The sequence below is a fragment of the Erpetoichthys calabaricus genome, chromosome 14, assembly GCF_900747795.2.
Source record: "Erpetoichthys calabaricus chromosome 14, fErpCal1.3, whole genome shotgun sequence".
Taxonomy (NCBI): domain Eukaryota; kingdom Metazoa; phylum Chordata; class Cladistia; order Polypteriformes; family Polypteridae; genus Erpetoichthys; species Erpetoichthys calabaricus.
Window position 1 is genome coordinate 101,974,099 of NC_041407.2, and position 18,000 is coordinate 101,992,098.

General features: G+C 38.5%; 1 protein-coding gene across 3 annotated transcripts; it reads left to right on the forward strand.

The window, feature by feature from the left end:
* The first annotated feature begins 258 nt into the window (after positions 1 to 258).
* mlx (MAX dimerization protein MLX) lies at positions 259 to 17,983 on the forward strand. 3 transcript variants are annotated; one of them, XM_028818668.2, is made up of 8 exons: positions 259 to 370; positions 3,321 to 3,357; positions 5,537 to 5,626; positions 7,605 to 7,753; positions 8,422 to 8,518; positions 11,052 to 11,151; positions 13,541 to 13,742; positions 16,484 to 17,983. In XM_028818668.2, exons 1-8 carry the CDS (start codon positions 329 to 331, stop codon positions 16,538 to 16,540), a joined length of 774 nt encoding a protein of 257 aa, XP_028674501.1. In that variant the 5' UTR covers positions 259 to 328; the 3' UTR covers positions 16,541 to 17,983. The 3 variants fall into 3 exon arrangements, with proteins under 3 accessions (XP_028674501.1, XP_028674502.1, XP_051792375.1); XM_028818669.2 differs by having other exon boundaries at positions 260 to 370; positions 7,644 to 7,753; XM_051936415.1 differs by lacking the exon at positions 7,605 to 7,753 and having other exon boundaries at positions 272 to 370.
* Positions 17,984 to 18,000: the final 17 nt, after the last annotated feature.

Genomic DNA, 18,000 nt, shown 5'->3' on the forward strand with positions numbered 1-18,000 from the left:
ACTCCCATCATTTATTATTATTAGAGAAGATTTGGATCGCACGTTTAGCCATGGTGACGCACAGCAGGATAGTCGCACAGGTTGCTGCGAGTCAGAAATATGAATTAAATGATCCAGCAAACCCTTAATCTGCACTTCTGAACTTTGTCTTCTTTGCGTTAGCCTAAGCCTACTTTGCAAGAAATTTCGATTTATGAAAGGTAAACAAGTTGAGACTCTCTCATATGTCTCACTGCATTACCTGATGTAGTATGCAGGGGTCGCTGCTTCTCAAAGAGTGGTGCGCCGACTTTTCCCGGGATGCTCTGCGTAGCTAGTCGTTCCCAAGATGGCGGAGTCGTCTGTACTGCCTGATGACTCCTGGAATAAAGTAAGCGAAATTAAGTAATGTGCATTTTTTTCTCCCTTATGTCTTTTAAATGGTGTCATTTCAGTATGACTACTGCAAAAAAAGGCTGCCGTTTTGTTTATGTGACGGTAGGTAAAAAGGTAACCGTACGAAACAGCAGAGGGACAACAGTCTTAATGTCGCTTGAACTCAAACCTGTATTAAAACGTGACTCAAATAAGATGAGCTCACCCAAGATACGATTTGGAAGTAGGGATGTTGTCAGTCGACGGGGCATTCACACCGGGAATTGTCGGGGTTGGGCAAGGCAGGGCAGAGCTCGCTGCCGGAGCCACTCGCGTCTCCTCGCACCTTTGTTTTTGTCTGTTTTGAGTCGCTTTGTATGTTGGCACAGTGAGGAGTAGGATTATTATAGGAAAAATGACTGACCCCCCCCCCCCCCCCCCCCCCCCCCCCCCAATACGTGGACGAACGAACTGTTTGTAATTAGAACTTCATCGAGTCGGTCGCCCCACAGGTTCGCCTCGCGCACTTCTTCTTTTTAAACGGACACCGAGCGTAGAGACGGCCGCACGGCGCAGTGCTAGAGATTGACATCCACTAATTTGGCTATCCAAGGCGACTTACACCATTTCAGATACAATTGCTTACATTTCTTTTGTTTTTCGAAGCGAAACACAGGCAGGTGAAGTGACTTGCTCAGGGTCACACACACAGTGTCAGTAGCGAAATTTCAAACCCACAGCTTCATGGTTTAAAGTCCAAAGCCTTAACCACTGCGCCACACTGCCTGCCGTTCTAGGGGTGATGCAGAGGGTGCATTGTATGGTAATTCGTAAAGAGGATCGCCTATTATAATGGTGACCATGGCTGTCCCCATGTTACATTTACTTATTATTTGGCTTATACTTTTATTTTTATATTTTATATTTTTGAGGAATATCCCATATAATGGTGGTCACTGCAAAGTACATTTACTTATTATTTGGCTGACGCCTTTATCCAAGGGAACTTGCAACATTTAAGATACAATTTGGTTACATTTTTTTTTCCAAGTTGGCACACAGGCAGGTGAAGTGACTTGCTACGGGTCTCACACACTGTCAGTAGTGGGATTTGAACCCACAGCCTGAGGGTTTGTAGTCCAAAGCCTTGATCATTGCCTGCCTGTTACTACTTTCTTGAGTAACTGAGTTGGCGTAATCTGCTTCTCAACTTACCCCTTATGATATAAAATGTGGCGTGTCTTTCTCCCTCCATGTTTACAGCAGTATAGAATACATTACCCCTTATGATATAAAATGTGGCGTGTCTTTCTCCCTCCATGTTTACAGCAGTATAGAATACAGTGTCAATTTACACAAATATGTACAAGATACAATGCCATTAGTGAGCTGGAAAAGCCCAGAGGCCTTTTTAGTTTTCACTTTAAAGCCGATAAATGTCTTTGCCAGATTTTGTGCACGTCTGCACTGTGCTTGGAATTGCTATCAGCATTAAAAAAACCTTGAACTTTAAAATCTTGAAGCTCCTGTTGGAATTCTCCCAAAAACACATTGGCTCTTAAAACTAATAAGCACAAGTTGTCCTCTGAATTTCCCAGGAATTCTATTATTTACAGTTTCCACTCATTTTTACTACAGACACATGAACACACAGCTTCTCTGAATGTGCTCTGCAGCAGGGGTCTCCAAGTTTAATCATTGGGGGTAACAGGTTTTTGTTCCCACACAGTTTCTTTAATGCAAATTATTGCTGCTGAAGTATTGTTAAAGCAACATTTGCGTGCTTCGTTTTAATTAATCTCATGTTTTCATGCAGAACGAGACAAAAAAGTTTACCAAATGATCAAACCCGATAGTGGCCAATGCTGTAAAACAGCAAACGATGGGAAAAACATCCATGGGGGAAATAAAGAAAAATCCCACATTACTCAGGCTGCATAATCCACATGTGAGCTCTCCAGTCGTGTGCTCAAAATATGCAAACCACATGGATTTCGTGTGATGATCGCCCCACCCGATTCTGACAATCATGCTCAATTCACAAGGGGAGATGCTCTGATGATCGTGCTCGATTCATTGGGGGTGGCTGTTGGGCTACCCAACTGTTTTTCTTTTGCCAAAATATTAATAGTTACTTCCACAGAAATCAGCATATATAATAAACCAGAAAGGCAGTACCATAATTAAAAAAAAATTTCACTCTAGTCATGTCGCAAAATCCACATATTTGAAGTCATCCGGTCGTATGCTGGCAACATCTCAAACACGTGTTTTTGCTTAAACATTTGTATAGGATTAGAAATGAGGACATTAGAGGGTCAGCTCAAGTTGGACGGTTGGGAGACAAAGCCAGAGAGGCGAGATGGCGTTGGTTTGGACATGTGCAGAGGAGAGATGTGGGGTATATTGGGAGAAGAGTACTAAGGATAGAGCTGCCAGGTAAGAGAAGAAGAGAAAACCTAAGGGAAGGTTTATGGATGTGATGAGAGAGAGGACATGCAGGTAATGGGTGTGACAGAGCAAGATGACGTAGACAGGAAGATATGGAAGAAGATGATCCGCTGTGGCGACACCTAATGGGAGCAGCCGAAAGGAGAATTGTTAAATAAACCAGTTCCGGAAAACACTGTCATGAACTTGAATGGTACTCATGAAGATGCATTTGAGCTGAAGATCCACCTCACACCTTTACATTTATATTCATATCCTCGCGGTTAATTACCGGCAGTCTCTGGGACTACACGGGTGAGCTGACCACCTGCTCACATATCTCGGGTATGCACAAGTACGAGGTTTCCTTGGTGTGTGTGTGGTAGTCATTTTTATTTTATGGTTCAGTCCGAGGAAGCCAAAACACAAGCATTTATTTGCTTTGGTTACATTGAGGAAATTATGAAATATTTGTGTCTGACTGCTGCTGTTTCCTTCCCTTTCATATTGAAACTCTCTCTGCTATGATGAAACAGTCCGACCCTGCCTACTGTGACAATGGATTCGACCCCAGTAAGTCTTGCCTTCAGTGTTTCTTTCATATAGAACTTGTGTCACAGTGCTGTGGAAAACTTCTTTACTACCTTGCTGAGATCTTCACTTTTTTTTTATATTCATCACAATTAATGGCATCAGATGTTTTAAAGAAAAACAACTTGAAGAGAACCAGAGTCAACATAATGCCATTATTTAAATTAATACTTAAACATATTGAGCAATGAATTATCCAACACCTGTATTGCCCATGTGAAAAGATAACTGCCCCCATAGTTACCCTCTCAAACATCTGACCAAAGTTTATAAGTTATAAGATAAGTTTGTCTCCGCTGACTGACAAACAGCCAGCCCCGTTGAATTTAAACCTTACCACAAATTGACCATCACCTGAGAGTAAAGTCGTCCGGCTTCTAGAACACTAGGCCTTGATCAAAAGAAATTCTAGAAGAGATAAGAAAGAAATGTTACCAGTCAAGAAGGGGTTACAAAACCATTTCTAAGACTCCAGGACAGGAGAACCACAGTGGGAGCCATTGTCTTCAAATGGAAACTATCGGGAACAGCCATAAATCTTCCAGCCCACCAAAATGACTCCAAGAGTGACAATTCGAAGGACTTGCCCAGTACTGCAGGTCTCTCTAGCCTAAGAAATGTCAGTACCAAGACATCACAGTAAGAAAGAGAGAGTGAGTGGGCAAACCATGGCGAAAACCTCTGCTTTTAAAGAGAGACGTCAGTGCAAATCTTACATTTGCACAGAAACACTTGGTTGTTCTCCAGGTCTTTTCTGTGGACAGAAGAGTCAAAAGCAGAACTCTTTAGACCAGGGGTCCTCAATCACAGTCCTGGAGGGCCGCAGTGGCTGCAGGTTTTTGTTCTAACCCGGTTGCTTAATTAGAAAGCAATTCTTGCCAATAATTTAATTTCATGGCTTGTTAGTCCTTTACCTCTGCTGTGTCAGCTCATTCTCGTATCCTAGATTTTCTTCCTCTGTCTAAGAATATCATCCAAATGATTTGAAGGCTAAAATGGGGGAGTAATTCTCAGTCCTTCACTTTTCTCTCTTCACTTTCCTTCCAAGTATTTAATTAAACCCAACAGTGCATGATATTTACACACAGGTGTAAATGGTAACCAGCTAAATGGAGAAATGCTGGTCTCTTTTGTCATTTGCATGTTATTGCTAATTAGGAGCCATTAAAAATCAAGAATATGGCTGTTTAAGACTAAAATAAGCAATAAGGGTTCAAAATCTTAACGAGTGAGACAACTCAAATGAAGCAGGAGTGTAACTTGAGCAATAAGTGCTTCTTATTAAGCAATTGGGTTGGAGCAAAAACCTGCAGCCACTGCAGCCCTATAGGACCGTGATTGAGGACCCCTGCTTTAGACAATGCAGGTCCCCACTGTGTCTAGTATTCAACAGTAAGAACATTAGACCTACAACAAACACAGGGCCTAATAGTGTGATGGTGTGAGAATGCATTGCTGCCTCAGGACCTGGAAAGACTTGCCATTACGGAGCAATGAGTTTTGCACTTTACCAGAACATTCTTAAAAATATTGAGTCATCCCACTTTGACCTTTAGCACAATTAGTTAAAGGGCAAAGACACAAAAAACAAAATATGGTCAAGAACAATGGCTCAGAAGAAACACAGTTCAGAATTTGGAGTGACCGACTAGAAGTGTTTAACTGAACCCTGCTGAGATGCTGTGGCAGGACCTGAAATGAGCAGTTTATAATCACATAACGTAATTGGTGTGTCTGAATTAAAACAGTTCTGCAAAGAAGGGTGGGGTAAAACCCTTCAACAGAGAAAGACTCATGTCAAGTTATAGGAATTGACTGCTGCGACAAAATGTTCAAATTACAGGGGCAATTACTTTTTCACATGGGTGACAGGAAGTATTGAATAAGTTTGGTCCTTAAAATAGAAAAAGCAAAGATTTAAAAACTATTGTTTGTTCACTCTGATACCATTTTACTAATACTGAATTTAGTCAAAAGGTCTGAGGCTGTTAACGGTGTGAAATATGGGAGGAGAGCAAATCCATTTTCATAGCACTCTCTGGTTATCATGTTTGATGTGTGCAGTGAAGTGGAGGAACATGAGCCATTTTGTGAGATTGTTTTTTAAAATTATTTTATGCTACATGATCTCACCAGTTATCTTTTTGTCTTACTATTGTAGCATTCTTTTCAGAAAGGACCAGAAAGGGAAGCATCGTTTCTAGAGCAAATAGCATTGGATCCACAAGTGCCTCTTCTGTACCAAACACAGGTTAGTTAGCATTGGGTGGCAGGGATTCCTTTTAAATTAAACCAGTTGAGATTTGGTTTGTTGTGTTGTCCCGTACCCCACCAGCATCCAGTTTGGCACCTATTAGAGAAAACGGGGAACAGTGGAAAATAAATCTGCATTGGTTATCTGAGAGTTTATATGTCACTCTTTCTGGCTTCTTTCTGCTTGGACAAAATGACTACATGATGGGGAAGAAAACGGTAAAATGGTTGCAAACTTCATTAAATATTAAGAGGGAGCAGCGACTTCACTGCCATTTTCCAGGTTTGATTATCAGCTAATCCAGAGAACTTGTCGAGCAGCAGCTGGACAGAACTATCTTAACTCAGTAACCGTGTGTGTAATTCTTCTCATATGGCTGTGCACTGTGGAAGATTATTCACGCAATCCAATGTGCTAACTACACTGAAATGAAAATGGGCTATTTAATATTGGCACCGTTTTATTGTGTCATAATTAAAAACATATCAACCAAATGATTGATTGCTTTTTACTACGTTGTGCCAATTTTTTTCAGTTTAAAATTTAATTTAATCTGTTGCGTGTTAGATTGCATTTAATTTAATAAACGTCCATATTGCACAATGCTTTAATTTTTGTTAAAAGTAAAATCTTTTTTGTGTTTTGTCAAATGAAGATGGACCTGTCTGACTTTAAGAGTTGGTAAGCACTAGGTGAACATCAGCTATGCCTTGATATGCCAGATAATAAAACTGAAATATCAAATGTGTTTTCTCGTAAATGTAACTTCGCGTATTAAACATGTTGCACAGCTAGTGTTTCATCCCCCACCACACCACTCTACCGCTTATGTAGGGTGTGGACTCGAGATTCTCAATGTGACAGACTCACAGGAAGCACAAGATAAAATAGGAAGCAGAAGTGCATGCATGTTGCATAATATGGGAATGATTTCTTATGGCAGATATACAGGTGAATAAATAAATTCATACGATAAAGTGACCAATTTAAAAGAACGTGTTAACTTTGTAAGGTTGTTAGTAAATATCGGTTCTTTTAAAACTCGTCCTTTGTTTTTTACTGAAGCAACACGAGAAACACTTTTTCTGATTTTTGTTAACCTCTTTAGAGTTATGTTTACCCCAGGAAAAATAAACCAAAAATGTTGATTTTTTTTTTCCAAGAAGTAAAAATGTTACTACGTGTAAGAGAAACCTGTAAATACCAAAATGTCTGTCTACTCCCCACTGCTGTACTGCTACAGATGTAGTACATGTCCTTTGTGTGACATGTTTTGATACAGTCACCAATGCACTACTCGATGTTGTAATCAGGACACGTTTTTTGGTGTTCAGGACAAAGATCTCAGAAAGTGCTTATTATAATGCGTTCTTTCTTTACTAGGATGTAGTCATCTAGTTGCTCTGCATGATGCAAAAGTGTGTAATGTTCTAATGAAATTATAATTTTAAGATGTGAAAATCAGATTTGATTTTCCACAGAGAGGCATGCTAAAATCAACGTTTCCCAGTGTTTTGAAAGTCACAGAATCTGAACTTAACTCAGTGATTTTTTTTTTTTTTACCTCATCCCCAAACTTCCATTGACATGGACAAAAAAACAGGACTTGGAAAATGTTGACAAAAAGCAGCTTTCAAATGTAAATCCCCAGCTGTAGTTTTCTTTCCCTCTGTGCTTCTGCTGATTTTCACTTTCCATCGTAGAAGGCACAGGTCATTAATAAATGAGGACACATTTGTATTTAGTAATATGGAAATGCCATTTAAGTAACTCACCCTTATTCTAACGATGGCTTTGTGTATTAGTTAGCTCTCATAAAAACACAATGTAGTGTTGGAACACTTCTGGATTTTTAAATGGCCCGAATGACAAGAACATTACTCCAAAGGGAACTGCTCGCACTTAGAAAGATAAAGAGAGTGTTAACTTGTACCTCCATTGTTGTGATTCGGTGCCATCTGTGTTCTTCCTGTAGCAGAGTACATGACAGACAATGATTGTTCTTCAACTGCAGATGATGAAGACAGCGATTATAGGCACGAAGCCTCCTATCCAGAGTCCTACAAAGATCGGCGGCGGCAGGCGCACACGCAGGCAGAGCAGAAGAGACGGGATGCCATTAAGGTGCTGTGGGATTGGGAAACCTGAGTGTGTTTAAGACGCTGTATCATGGGAGTAGTAGAAGTTGCCACCTGTTTGATAAGACTTCTAAAGTGGCAGGATGTAAATTGAATCACATCTATGGGAAATAATGACAGCAGAGAATTTTATAAGATGAGCTGGAAATGCTTCTCCTCTCAATTTACATAGAATACTGTAAAGCTAAGCATGCACCATAACTGCACTCCGAATTGATCTCTGATAAAAATTAAATTGATGTGCTCTTTTTCAGTGTTAGTAAGTTACTTATTCATAAATGTAAAAGTGGCCATTATTTTATCTGTGATCCATTGCTTAAATAGCATGTTTCTATTCTTCTTTACTGCAAAAGCTTCACTTTAGTGGGGATGGGGCAGCATCATAATCTGCTTTGTCAAATACAAGGTTGCAGAAAGGTGAGGAATGCCTGTTAACCTCAGGTGCAAGGCCAGAATTAAACCTGGATTTCTGGGCGCATACTCCTAACCACACGCCTATCAAGTCGATTTAAACTTGGCATTGATCGTAAAGTACTTCTTTCTGTATGTGGGATGTAACAGTACACTGAGAAAATGTTTGCACACCAAAGAGTATGTGTACTACTGGATCTTACTTCTAGCATTTAAATCACAGTTTCTCCCTTATTTTGACAGAAAGGCTACAGTGATTTACAGTCAATAGTACCAACTTGCCTGCAACAGGACCCCCTTGGATCACAGAAAATGAGCAAAGCAACCATTTTACAAAAGAGTAAGTTATAAACTGCTAATATATACTTGTCTGGCTATGAGATGAAAGGTAGTTTTTTTTTTGTTATTTTTTTAATGATGAATAATTGTTTTATATGGGAAGGCCCAGATTTATCTTACAATTACAAAAAAAAGTTCCCTCATTTATCAGTTCTGGACAACTGTTTTTTCATCCTTTGGGGTGAGACCTACTCTTTTCTAATCTTGACACTAGATAAACTCATCTGTGTTACAATTTAATAAATGTAAGTACACATCTGTACCATTTGGAGACTCCATCCATCTTTTTTTGTTTGTTTCCCCCCCCCCAACACATTCGGGTCCAGGTTGCAGAGGCAGCAATCTAAGTAATGATGCCCAGATATCCCTTTTTTATGCTACTTCCTCTAACTCCTTTGGTGAGATATTGAGGTGTTCCAAGGCCAGCTGAATTATATACTTTGTCCAGTGTGTATCAAGTCTATCCTGAAGTCTCCTCCCAATTGGTTATGCCAGAAGCACCACTCCAGAGAGACGTCCAGAAGGCATTCTGATCAGATGCCCAAGCCATCTCAACTGGCTACTTCCAATGTAGAGGAGCAGTGGGTCTTTTTGAACTCCTCCTGAATGTCCACACTCCTTTCCCAGTCTCTAAAGCTGAGCACAGACACCCTATTAAGGAAACTCATTTCTACAGTTTGTATCCACCATCTAGTTCTTTTGGTCACTACCTAACACTTATGGCCATAGAAGAGGGTAGGAACGTAGATCGACCAGTAAACTGAGACCTTTGCTTTGTGGTTCAGCTCCCTCTTCACCATGATTGACCAGTACAGCATCTACAAGGCTGTAGACACTGCCTGTTGATCTCCTGTTGCCGTGTTTCCTCACTTATGAACAAGATCCTTATATACTTTTTTCAAGACAGCACCTCATCCCCAACCCACAGAGGGAACTCCACCCTTTTTTTGTCTGAGAACGACGACCACAGGCTTGGAGCTACTTCACACCAAGCAACAGATCACTCCAGTGCGTGTCATAGGTCACAACCCAATGGAGCCAGCAGGACATCATAATAATAATAATAATAATTCATTACATTTATATAGCACTTTTCTCAGTACTTAAAGCACTAATCATCCACTAAAACCAGAGATGCAATCCTCAGGCCACCGAACTGGACAGCCTCCACTCCTCAGAAATGCCTAGAAATTCTGTCCAAAAAAATTATGAACTGAATCGCTGAAAAAGGACAGTTCAGAGTCCCACACCCACTGGGAATGTGTCTGACTTACTCCAGTAATGCAAACCAAGCTTTCACTCTGGCTGTACAGCCTGCAACAGCTGGCCAGTAACCCGTACTCCCAAAGGACACCTCGAGGGATGCAGGCATAGGCATTTTCCAAGACCACAAAACACATGTAGACTGGTTGGACATACTCCCATGAACCCCTCAGTATCCTTATGAGTTTAAGAAGTTGGAGACTGCACTGAATATTTGTATGTCCATGGTGAAAACGGGCACAACAGCAAGAGTCCATAAAAAATCTGCAACCATTTTTATTAATATTTCACCATTGTCTGCAGATTCAGAAACAGATAATAGTGACTGTGAATGCTTATAGAGGAATTATGGTATAGGGACTAGTAATGCTAGCAGCTGAGAAAATTAAGATTGTAAAGGTTATGTTGCATTATGCAACTTATCCATTAATTTTCAGTCATAGCCTTAATTTACATAATCTTAGCGAGTCAGAGGCACTTGGTGGCATGCTCCAATGAAGCCGGTCACCTATTGTGACATACCCAACGACTTATGTCAATTACTCTGTGACTCACTCTGCTTAAATCAAACATCTGATTTTATCTTTAGTCGTAGGGGTGGGCTTTGTGTGCTTGAGAGCTGAAAGTACAATGCATTTAACATAGTGACAAGGAATAAGGAATGCAGGTGGTGTTCTGTCTAGTTTGTGTTTTACATACTATGACAGAATGGAAAAAAAGAAAATAGGGCAGAGATTGCGGCTGAACTTGCTGTACCTGTTAACCCTTCATAAAGCACAGGCTCCATCGGGCAGCTATTGGCTGTCCCAAAAATTCATGAGCATGACTGTGCTTGAAGATCGGCACTTAGCTGGTAAATGTGACATTTCAGTTGTTTAAATTGACATTATGTGGCAATGTCATCTGCAACTGCAGCCAGCAAATCTGACATACATCACAACTAGAAGTCCCATAATGTGACATGGAAACACAAAATATTTAAAACAATAAAATTTACAGTAGTGAAAACATTTATGCTTAAAGGTTGTGCAAGTTGTGGACTTTCATTTCTCTGATTGCACACAACACGGACAGTACAAGGGTGACAACGCAAATCCACAAATTTGGAGCCGTAAGGCAACACTACCAGCTACTGCCCTCCTACCCTGTCCAAATAAGGATGTGATCTGTGATAGCTTTTGATATTGCTCTGTGAATGGTAAACATGATCAGAATAAGTAACAAAATGCACCCTTATGTGTTTGTTTAATCAATGCCTATTTTTCTGCCAGCTATTGATTACATCCAGTTTTTACATAAAGAGAAGAAAAAACAGGAAGAGGAACTTTCAACACTCAGGAAAGAGGTTTTAGGACTGAAGATCATGAAAGCGTAAGTATATTAATTGAGTTGTTTGAATACAATGCCTAGGAAGCACTGAGTTAGAAATTGCACTAATTTACTAATTCCTTATCTCACAGAGAATTGTTTGCAGGTTGTTGAATGGCCACTGCTGGCTTCCAGAAATAGAAAAGATGATCCTATACACAATATTGAGACAAAACCACATCCCTGTCTATAAAAATAGAGATATACGCAATTACCTGCATACAAAAGACTGCAGTTTATCAGCCCAAAAAACTCAACATTTATTAATCTTTTGCTTAATGTGCCGCCTGTTACTTTATAGTGATCCGATTTATGTTTGGATGCAATTATGGTTAAAATGCCCAGAAAGACATAAGATAACTCATGAGAGGGGTTCCCATGAGAACAAATAGAAAAATAACTCTTCTGGTTAATTTCCCCAAGTGCTACATCATAGTTACCTCATGGAGATTCTTCAGATTATCCCCAGGCTTTTTTTAATCCATAGTGATACAATTGAGTCATGGGTAAAATAGATTGGTTTATACACCAAAATTTTATTTGTCAAAAATACCTGAACTGATAATCAAATAGCACACCGTTTTTTATTATTTGCATGTGATTTTGAATATGTCCTGGGTGAAGTGGAGGTGGCAGTTTTGTGACTGAACCTGTTGCTAGACTCACCACACAGTTGCCTCCAGGGATTTGATTCTCAGAGCAGCACAAGCAGGCAGTCTCCTTCACCTTTTTTGCAATAAAAATGTATATTTTTAATGAGATGCCTTGTGTATGTTACTTCATGCTTATCTAAGAAATAAATACAAAGTGTGTATTAGTTGATGATCAAGACAGTTTGACAGTTTTCACAAATTAAAAAAAACACAAGCAGTAGGCATTCAACTAGAAAGAATACGTACAAGGGCATCTTTGTCAAACAACCTGTGATACGGTATATCATCTAAATAAAACTGGCTTTCTTTTCTTCCCAGGAGCCAGGCATTTGGCTTAGCCTCAAACTATTGAAATTTAGAGCTGAAAGGTGCTGTGTCCTTTAAGCCTGACTCATGGAGTACGGTATTGCTGGCCTGGCTTGGTCTATGCGTCTGATACGCGCTCACAATAATCAAAAAAATTTAAACCAAATTTCAAAATAGTTCATAGAAGCATGATTTTAAAAGAAATAACAATACAAAAGCAAACAAATATTTCCGTATAGGAGCCTTAAGTTATTGTGTGCCAGAGCACTTCCACCTGTTGTGTTATTTTTGGAGTTTTTTTTTTTTTTTTTTTTTGGAGACTTAATTAGTATGCATTCCACACCCTTCTTGGTATCCATATATACTTACTAAACTAGCCACATTTTATTGTAATATATATTAAGTATAAACAAAATAATTCTAAGTATATACTTTATTACTTATTATTTAAGTTTATAATTTAAGTTTAGCTATGTAAATAGCTTTTTTGCCTCTGGACATCAGACAGGAGAGTGCTTTTAGCCAACACTAAAGTTCGCAGTCGCCATTTTAGACCAAGTCATGATCTAAAGTCTGAAAAATCAGGCTTGACAGGCCGGCCTGGAGTTTCTGAATTGGAAGCCTGACTTAAGAGGGTGTTCCAATCAAAACTTCGTACTCCCCAGTTCAAATAAAATGCAGCAATAGTACAGTAGCTAGTTTAACTAGAAAAAGGAACAGATAAAGAAGAATTTGGCATTACTGCTTAATTAAAGAATGGGCTTGTTTGGTTGAGAGCCAAATTTGCCTATTTTATGTGTAGACCTGTTAAAGTATATATTTTAAGGGAATTTTATTTAGTATTTTATGTTCACTGAATAAAAAAACCTAATGAATTTTTGTTAATAAAAAAAAAAAGATCTGTTAAAACCTTTGGTCTGCAGTTTAATTAAGGGAATACCAAGGTTAACGATTTAATGTAGAACATAATGCTTGTACGTGTCTGGTCATGCAGGAATGTAGGGTAAATAGAAAGAAAAAAAAAAAAAAGAACTAGTATCAAAATTGACCAATTCAAGCAACATAAAATTGGCACAACCAAAGTGCGTGTCTTCATATACCCCATCATTTTTGTGAAATATACTAAAATAACACATAAAAATGGAAAAATAATGTACATGCCAGGCTACAGGCTGCTGCTTTGCATTAGCAGATTGAGCAGCATGTTTTTAACAAACATTTATTGGGAAATAGCATCTACTGAATATATATATCTACTTTACAGAACTAAAGTTTTTTAGACATGTACAGATTATAAATTGGTGACTGAAAATGAGAATTTCATTAAAATACCCATTTCGATGTCACTGTAGTAATTTTTACGAGTCCTGTAATGTACAGTTGAATCACCTGACAAGGCAATATTTTAATTAGCTACTCATTCCTATGTACAGAAACTATGAGCAGATTGTGAAGGCACACCAGAACAACCCTCACCAAGGACGTGATCAAGTGTCTGACCAGATGAAGTTTAATGTTTTTCAAGGGATCATGGACTCCCTTTTTGAGTCATTCAATGCCAGTATTTCAGTGACAAATTTCCAGGAGCTGTCTGCTTGCATTTTCAGTTGGATTGAAGAACACTGCAAGCCACAGGTAAATATTTGTGAAATCAAACACACTTTGTAATGGCTGTAAAAGTATTGGGCTTGAACTACTAGTGACCTGCATTTTTTTTTTTTTTTGCTCTTAATTGTTATTTCAAAGGAGGACTGTTACTCTTAACTAGTATAAATGGACTGCTGCTGTTCTATACTTTTCATTGGCTTAAGTGTGTCAATTCTAGAAATATAAAGCAAAAATCTTAAAATGTACCAAATCTGCCCAATTCAAAGTATGGAAAGTTTTGTGTTTCAGAAAACATGACTTTTGTATTTCAAGAATTATTGGAAAACAGTCATTTCTATCATCGATTCCAGTTTCCCGAATAATAATTTATACTTCGTGTTGCTATTAAAAGTAGAAAAGTTCCAACCTCATTATTCTTAAAGTTAGTTACCACTATCACCACCCTGGGGAAATGTTTATGATGCATGAAGAGAATAAATAAATGAATAAAGTTGAGAGACAAGCCACACTTTAAAAATGTGTCAGTCTCACAGAAATGATATCTTGAACAAAACAGTTAAGATATGTTCAGTCTCATGATGTGAATTAACACATTGGAATATTCTTGGTTTTGAAGTGGACATATTTGGTTAGTTTAAAGAATTTGTTCCATGTTTCTCGAGATGTTGTATTGGCACAATTTTAAGCCACTGACGTGAAGCTTTAATTTATAAATATTGGTCCATTAACACAAGTGTCTGGGGGAAAAATTCATGTAAGTCATAATTCTGTGTTTTGTTCTTTTGTGATTACATAAAATGAAACTCTTCCTTTAAAATTATTAAAAACGATCATACTGAAATAAGAGTTATCATATACCAGCTTGCAAGTCACTACAACAACATTTACAGTGGTGTGAAAAACTATTTGCCCCCTTCCTGATTTCTTATTCTTTTGCATGTTTGTCACACAAAATGTTTCTGATCATCAAACACATTTAATCATTAGTCAAATATAACACAAGTAAACACAAAATGCAGTTTTTAAATGATGGTGTTTATTATTTAGGGAGAAAAAAAATCCAAACCTACATGGCCCTGTGTGAAAAAGTAATTGCCCCCTTGTTAAAAAATAACCTAACTATGGTGTATCACACCTGAGTTCAATTTCCGTAGCCATCCCCAGGCCTGATTACTGCCACACCTGTTTCAATCAAGAAATCACTTAAATAGGAGCTGCCTGACACAGAGAAGTAGACCAAAAGCACCTCAAAAGCTAGACATCATGCCAAGATCCAAAGAAATTCAGGAACAAATGAGAACAGAAGTAATTGAGATCTATCAGTCTGGTAAAGGTTATAAAGCCATTTCTAAAGCTTTGGGACTCCAGCGAACCACAGTGAGAGCCATTATCCACAAATGGCAAAAACATGGAACAGTGGTGAACCTTCCCAGGAGTGGCCGGCCGACCAAAATTACCCCAAGAGCGCAGAGACGACTCATCCGAGAGGTCACAAAAGACCCCAGGACAACGTCTAAAGAACTGCAGGCCTCACTTGCCTCAATTAAGGTCAGTGTTCACGACTCCACCATAAGAAAGAGACTGGGCAAAAACGGCCTGCATGGCAGATTTCCAAGACGCAAACCACTGTTAAGCAAAAAGAACGTCAGGGCTCGTCTCAATTTTGCTAAGAAACATCTCAATGATTGCCAAGACTTTTGGGAAAATACCTTGTGGACTGATGAGTCAAAAGTTGAACTTTTTGGAAGGCAAATGTCCCGTTACATCTGGCGTAAAAGGAACACAGCATTTCAGAAAAAGAACATCATACCAACAGTAAAATATGGTGGTGGTAGTGTGATGGTCTGGGGTTGTTTTGCTGCTTCAGGACCTGGAAGGCTTGCTGTGATAGATGGAACCATGAATTCTACTGTCTACCAAAAAAATCCTGAAGGAGAATGTCCGGCCATCTGTTCGTCAACTCAAGCTGAAGCGATCTTGGGTGCTGCAACAGGACAATGACCCAAAACACACCAGCAAATCCACCTCTGAATGGCTGAAGAAAAACAAAATGAAGACTTTGGAGTGGCCTAGTCAAAGTCCTGACCTGAATCCAATTGAGATGCTATGGCATGACCTTAAAAAGGCGGTTCATGCTAGAAAACCCTCAAATAAAGCTGAATTACAACAATTTTGCAAAGATGAGTGGGCCAAAATTCCTCCAGAGCGCTGTAAAAGACTCATTGCAAGTTATCGCAAACGCTTGATTGCAGTTATTGCTGCTAAGGGTGGCCCAACCAGTTGTTAGGTTCAGGGGGCAATTACTTTTTCACACAGGGCCATGTAGGTTTGGATTTTTTTTTCTCCCTAAATAATAAAAACCACCATTTACAAACTGCATTTTGTGTTTACTTGTGTTATATTTGACTAATGGTTAAATGTGTTTGATGATCAGAAACATTTTGTGTGACAAACATGCAAAAGAATAAGAAATCAGGAAGGGGGCAAATAGTTTTTCACACCACTGTATTTATATAGATCCTTACTTTAATTTACTGTTACCTGACAACAGTTACGATGAGGGTGACATTGCTTGCAACATCCAGCTTTAAAATATGTGGCTTTGTAAATTTTTAAAATTAGAGCTTGCAACATATTGTAAATGCTGCATAAGCTACATTGTTTACAGCTGTCATTTCCCACCCAAGCTTAAAGCATATATGACTACTGATTGCAAATGCGTCACAACCTAGTGGATTACTAACATCCTCCCCTTCTTTCCTCTCTAGACTCTTCGGGACATTGTGCTAGGAGTTCTCAGTCACTTAAATGGACAACTGTACTGAATTTCAGCAGCCATCGGGAGATGATTAGGACCTTTTGAGTCACAGTTTGCTCAGTTTTCTTTTTCAGTTGTAACAAGTCCTTTACAATTCTAAAATGCTGAGAAAAAAAATCAGACATCAGATTAAGGGTTTTAAAATGCTGGAGCACAGATGTGTATTTATTCATAGATACCTGCAGACACAATATAGCTGTGCTTGTGTTACTGCTTAGCCTCCTGTCACTACATATCATAAATCCCATAGTTCCGGGATGTGAATTTTTACAGTTCTGTTCACACATTTTAGCAGTAAATGATAGTTTGATGTTAGTGTACAAATAAATTTATAGACAACCTTATACAGTTAGATGTTAAAATATTAAAGGCTTGTGTTCATTAAAAAATGCTGTTCAGGTTTACACATTTTATTCAGTTAAAACAGTGGAGAAAATAAGTCTAAGAAGCTGAGATGATTTACAAACGTCTCTTGTAGCTTAGATGATTTTAACAACTTACAAAGTTGATTCTAAATTCTCCACTCTGAAACTGCAATAAAATACTTTGCAGTTGTATTTTCTCAGGACTGTTATCATAATTTGAGAAAATGAGGGATAATGCATTTGCCTGAGTCTGCTACCGCTGAAGGTGAAGCACTTTTAAAGTTTTCAGGGTAGAGCGCTAGCTTTACACAAACTGCAGCTTGGGTGACTTGTTCAGACAGCACTAGTGCAATTCCTTTCTACTTTAATTCCAAAGTTTGCAGGGACAAGGGGAGAAGATAATTCTTTACATTGCGAAAGCAAAATAAGAGAAGGGTGAGCCTTGTTTTGTCTTAGAAATGGAGGTACATATCTGCCTCATGTGTTTCTTACCTACCTCTAATTTTTACCATAGCAAACTATAATTCACACCACTCTTATTCATTGATTTTTATCAGGTCTATCCACTAGGCTACTTTTGCACTTTGCAAATGTTAACCCTCCATTTATTATCTTGTCTCCCACTCTCTCATCGTCAAATTACTTAACACTATAGTGAATTTAAGCACAGAATTGACAAGTCATTTTAAATACTTCTAAACACAAACATTAAAATTGCTTTTAGATTTCCTTTTTGTATGCAGTCCTGATTATGAGGAAAAGTTTAAAAGTAATAAGGCACCTCATTCTGATGTGTTTACAAGAGTACAGTGAAACCATTTCTCAGTCGGTGCGTGTGTTAGTACTTATGAGTAAAAGTAATAGCATAGTTGCCTTATAAATGAAATGTGTACAAAGTAAGCTGCATATGCCTCTGTGTGTGTGTGTGTGTGGAGTTTTCTTTTTTTATATACTGCCAGAAAGATTTCAGTGCTGCTTTTATTTATAATCTCGTTTTACTATTTCAGAAAGGGTCACTGTTTCTTTGCCCTCAGGTATAATGACAAAATATTTTTGTATTAAGTGTAATTAAAGATATAAATAAATGTGTGTTTGAATTTAT

What these genes read in the sequence shown, in the direction of transcription:
- mlx (XM_028818668.2), top strand. Translation starts at nt 329, where the DNA reads ATGGCGGAGTCGTCTGTACTGCCTGATGACTCCTGGAATAAA. An exon ending in TGACAATGGATTCGACCCCA is followed by an intron (nt 3,358 to 5,536) that starts GTAAGTCTTGCC and finishes TTACTATTGTAG; the next exon opens with CATTCTTTTCAGAAAGGACC. An exon ending in AAGAACACTGCAAGCCACAG is followed by an intron (nt 13,743 to 16,483) that starts GTAAATATTTGT and finishes TTTCCTCTCTAG; the next exon opens with ACTCTTCGGGACATTGTGCT.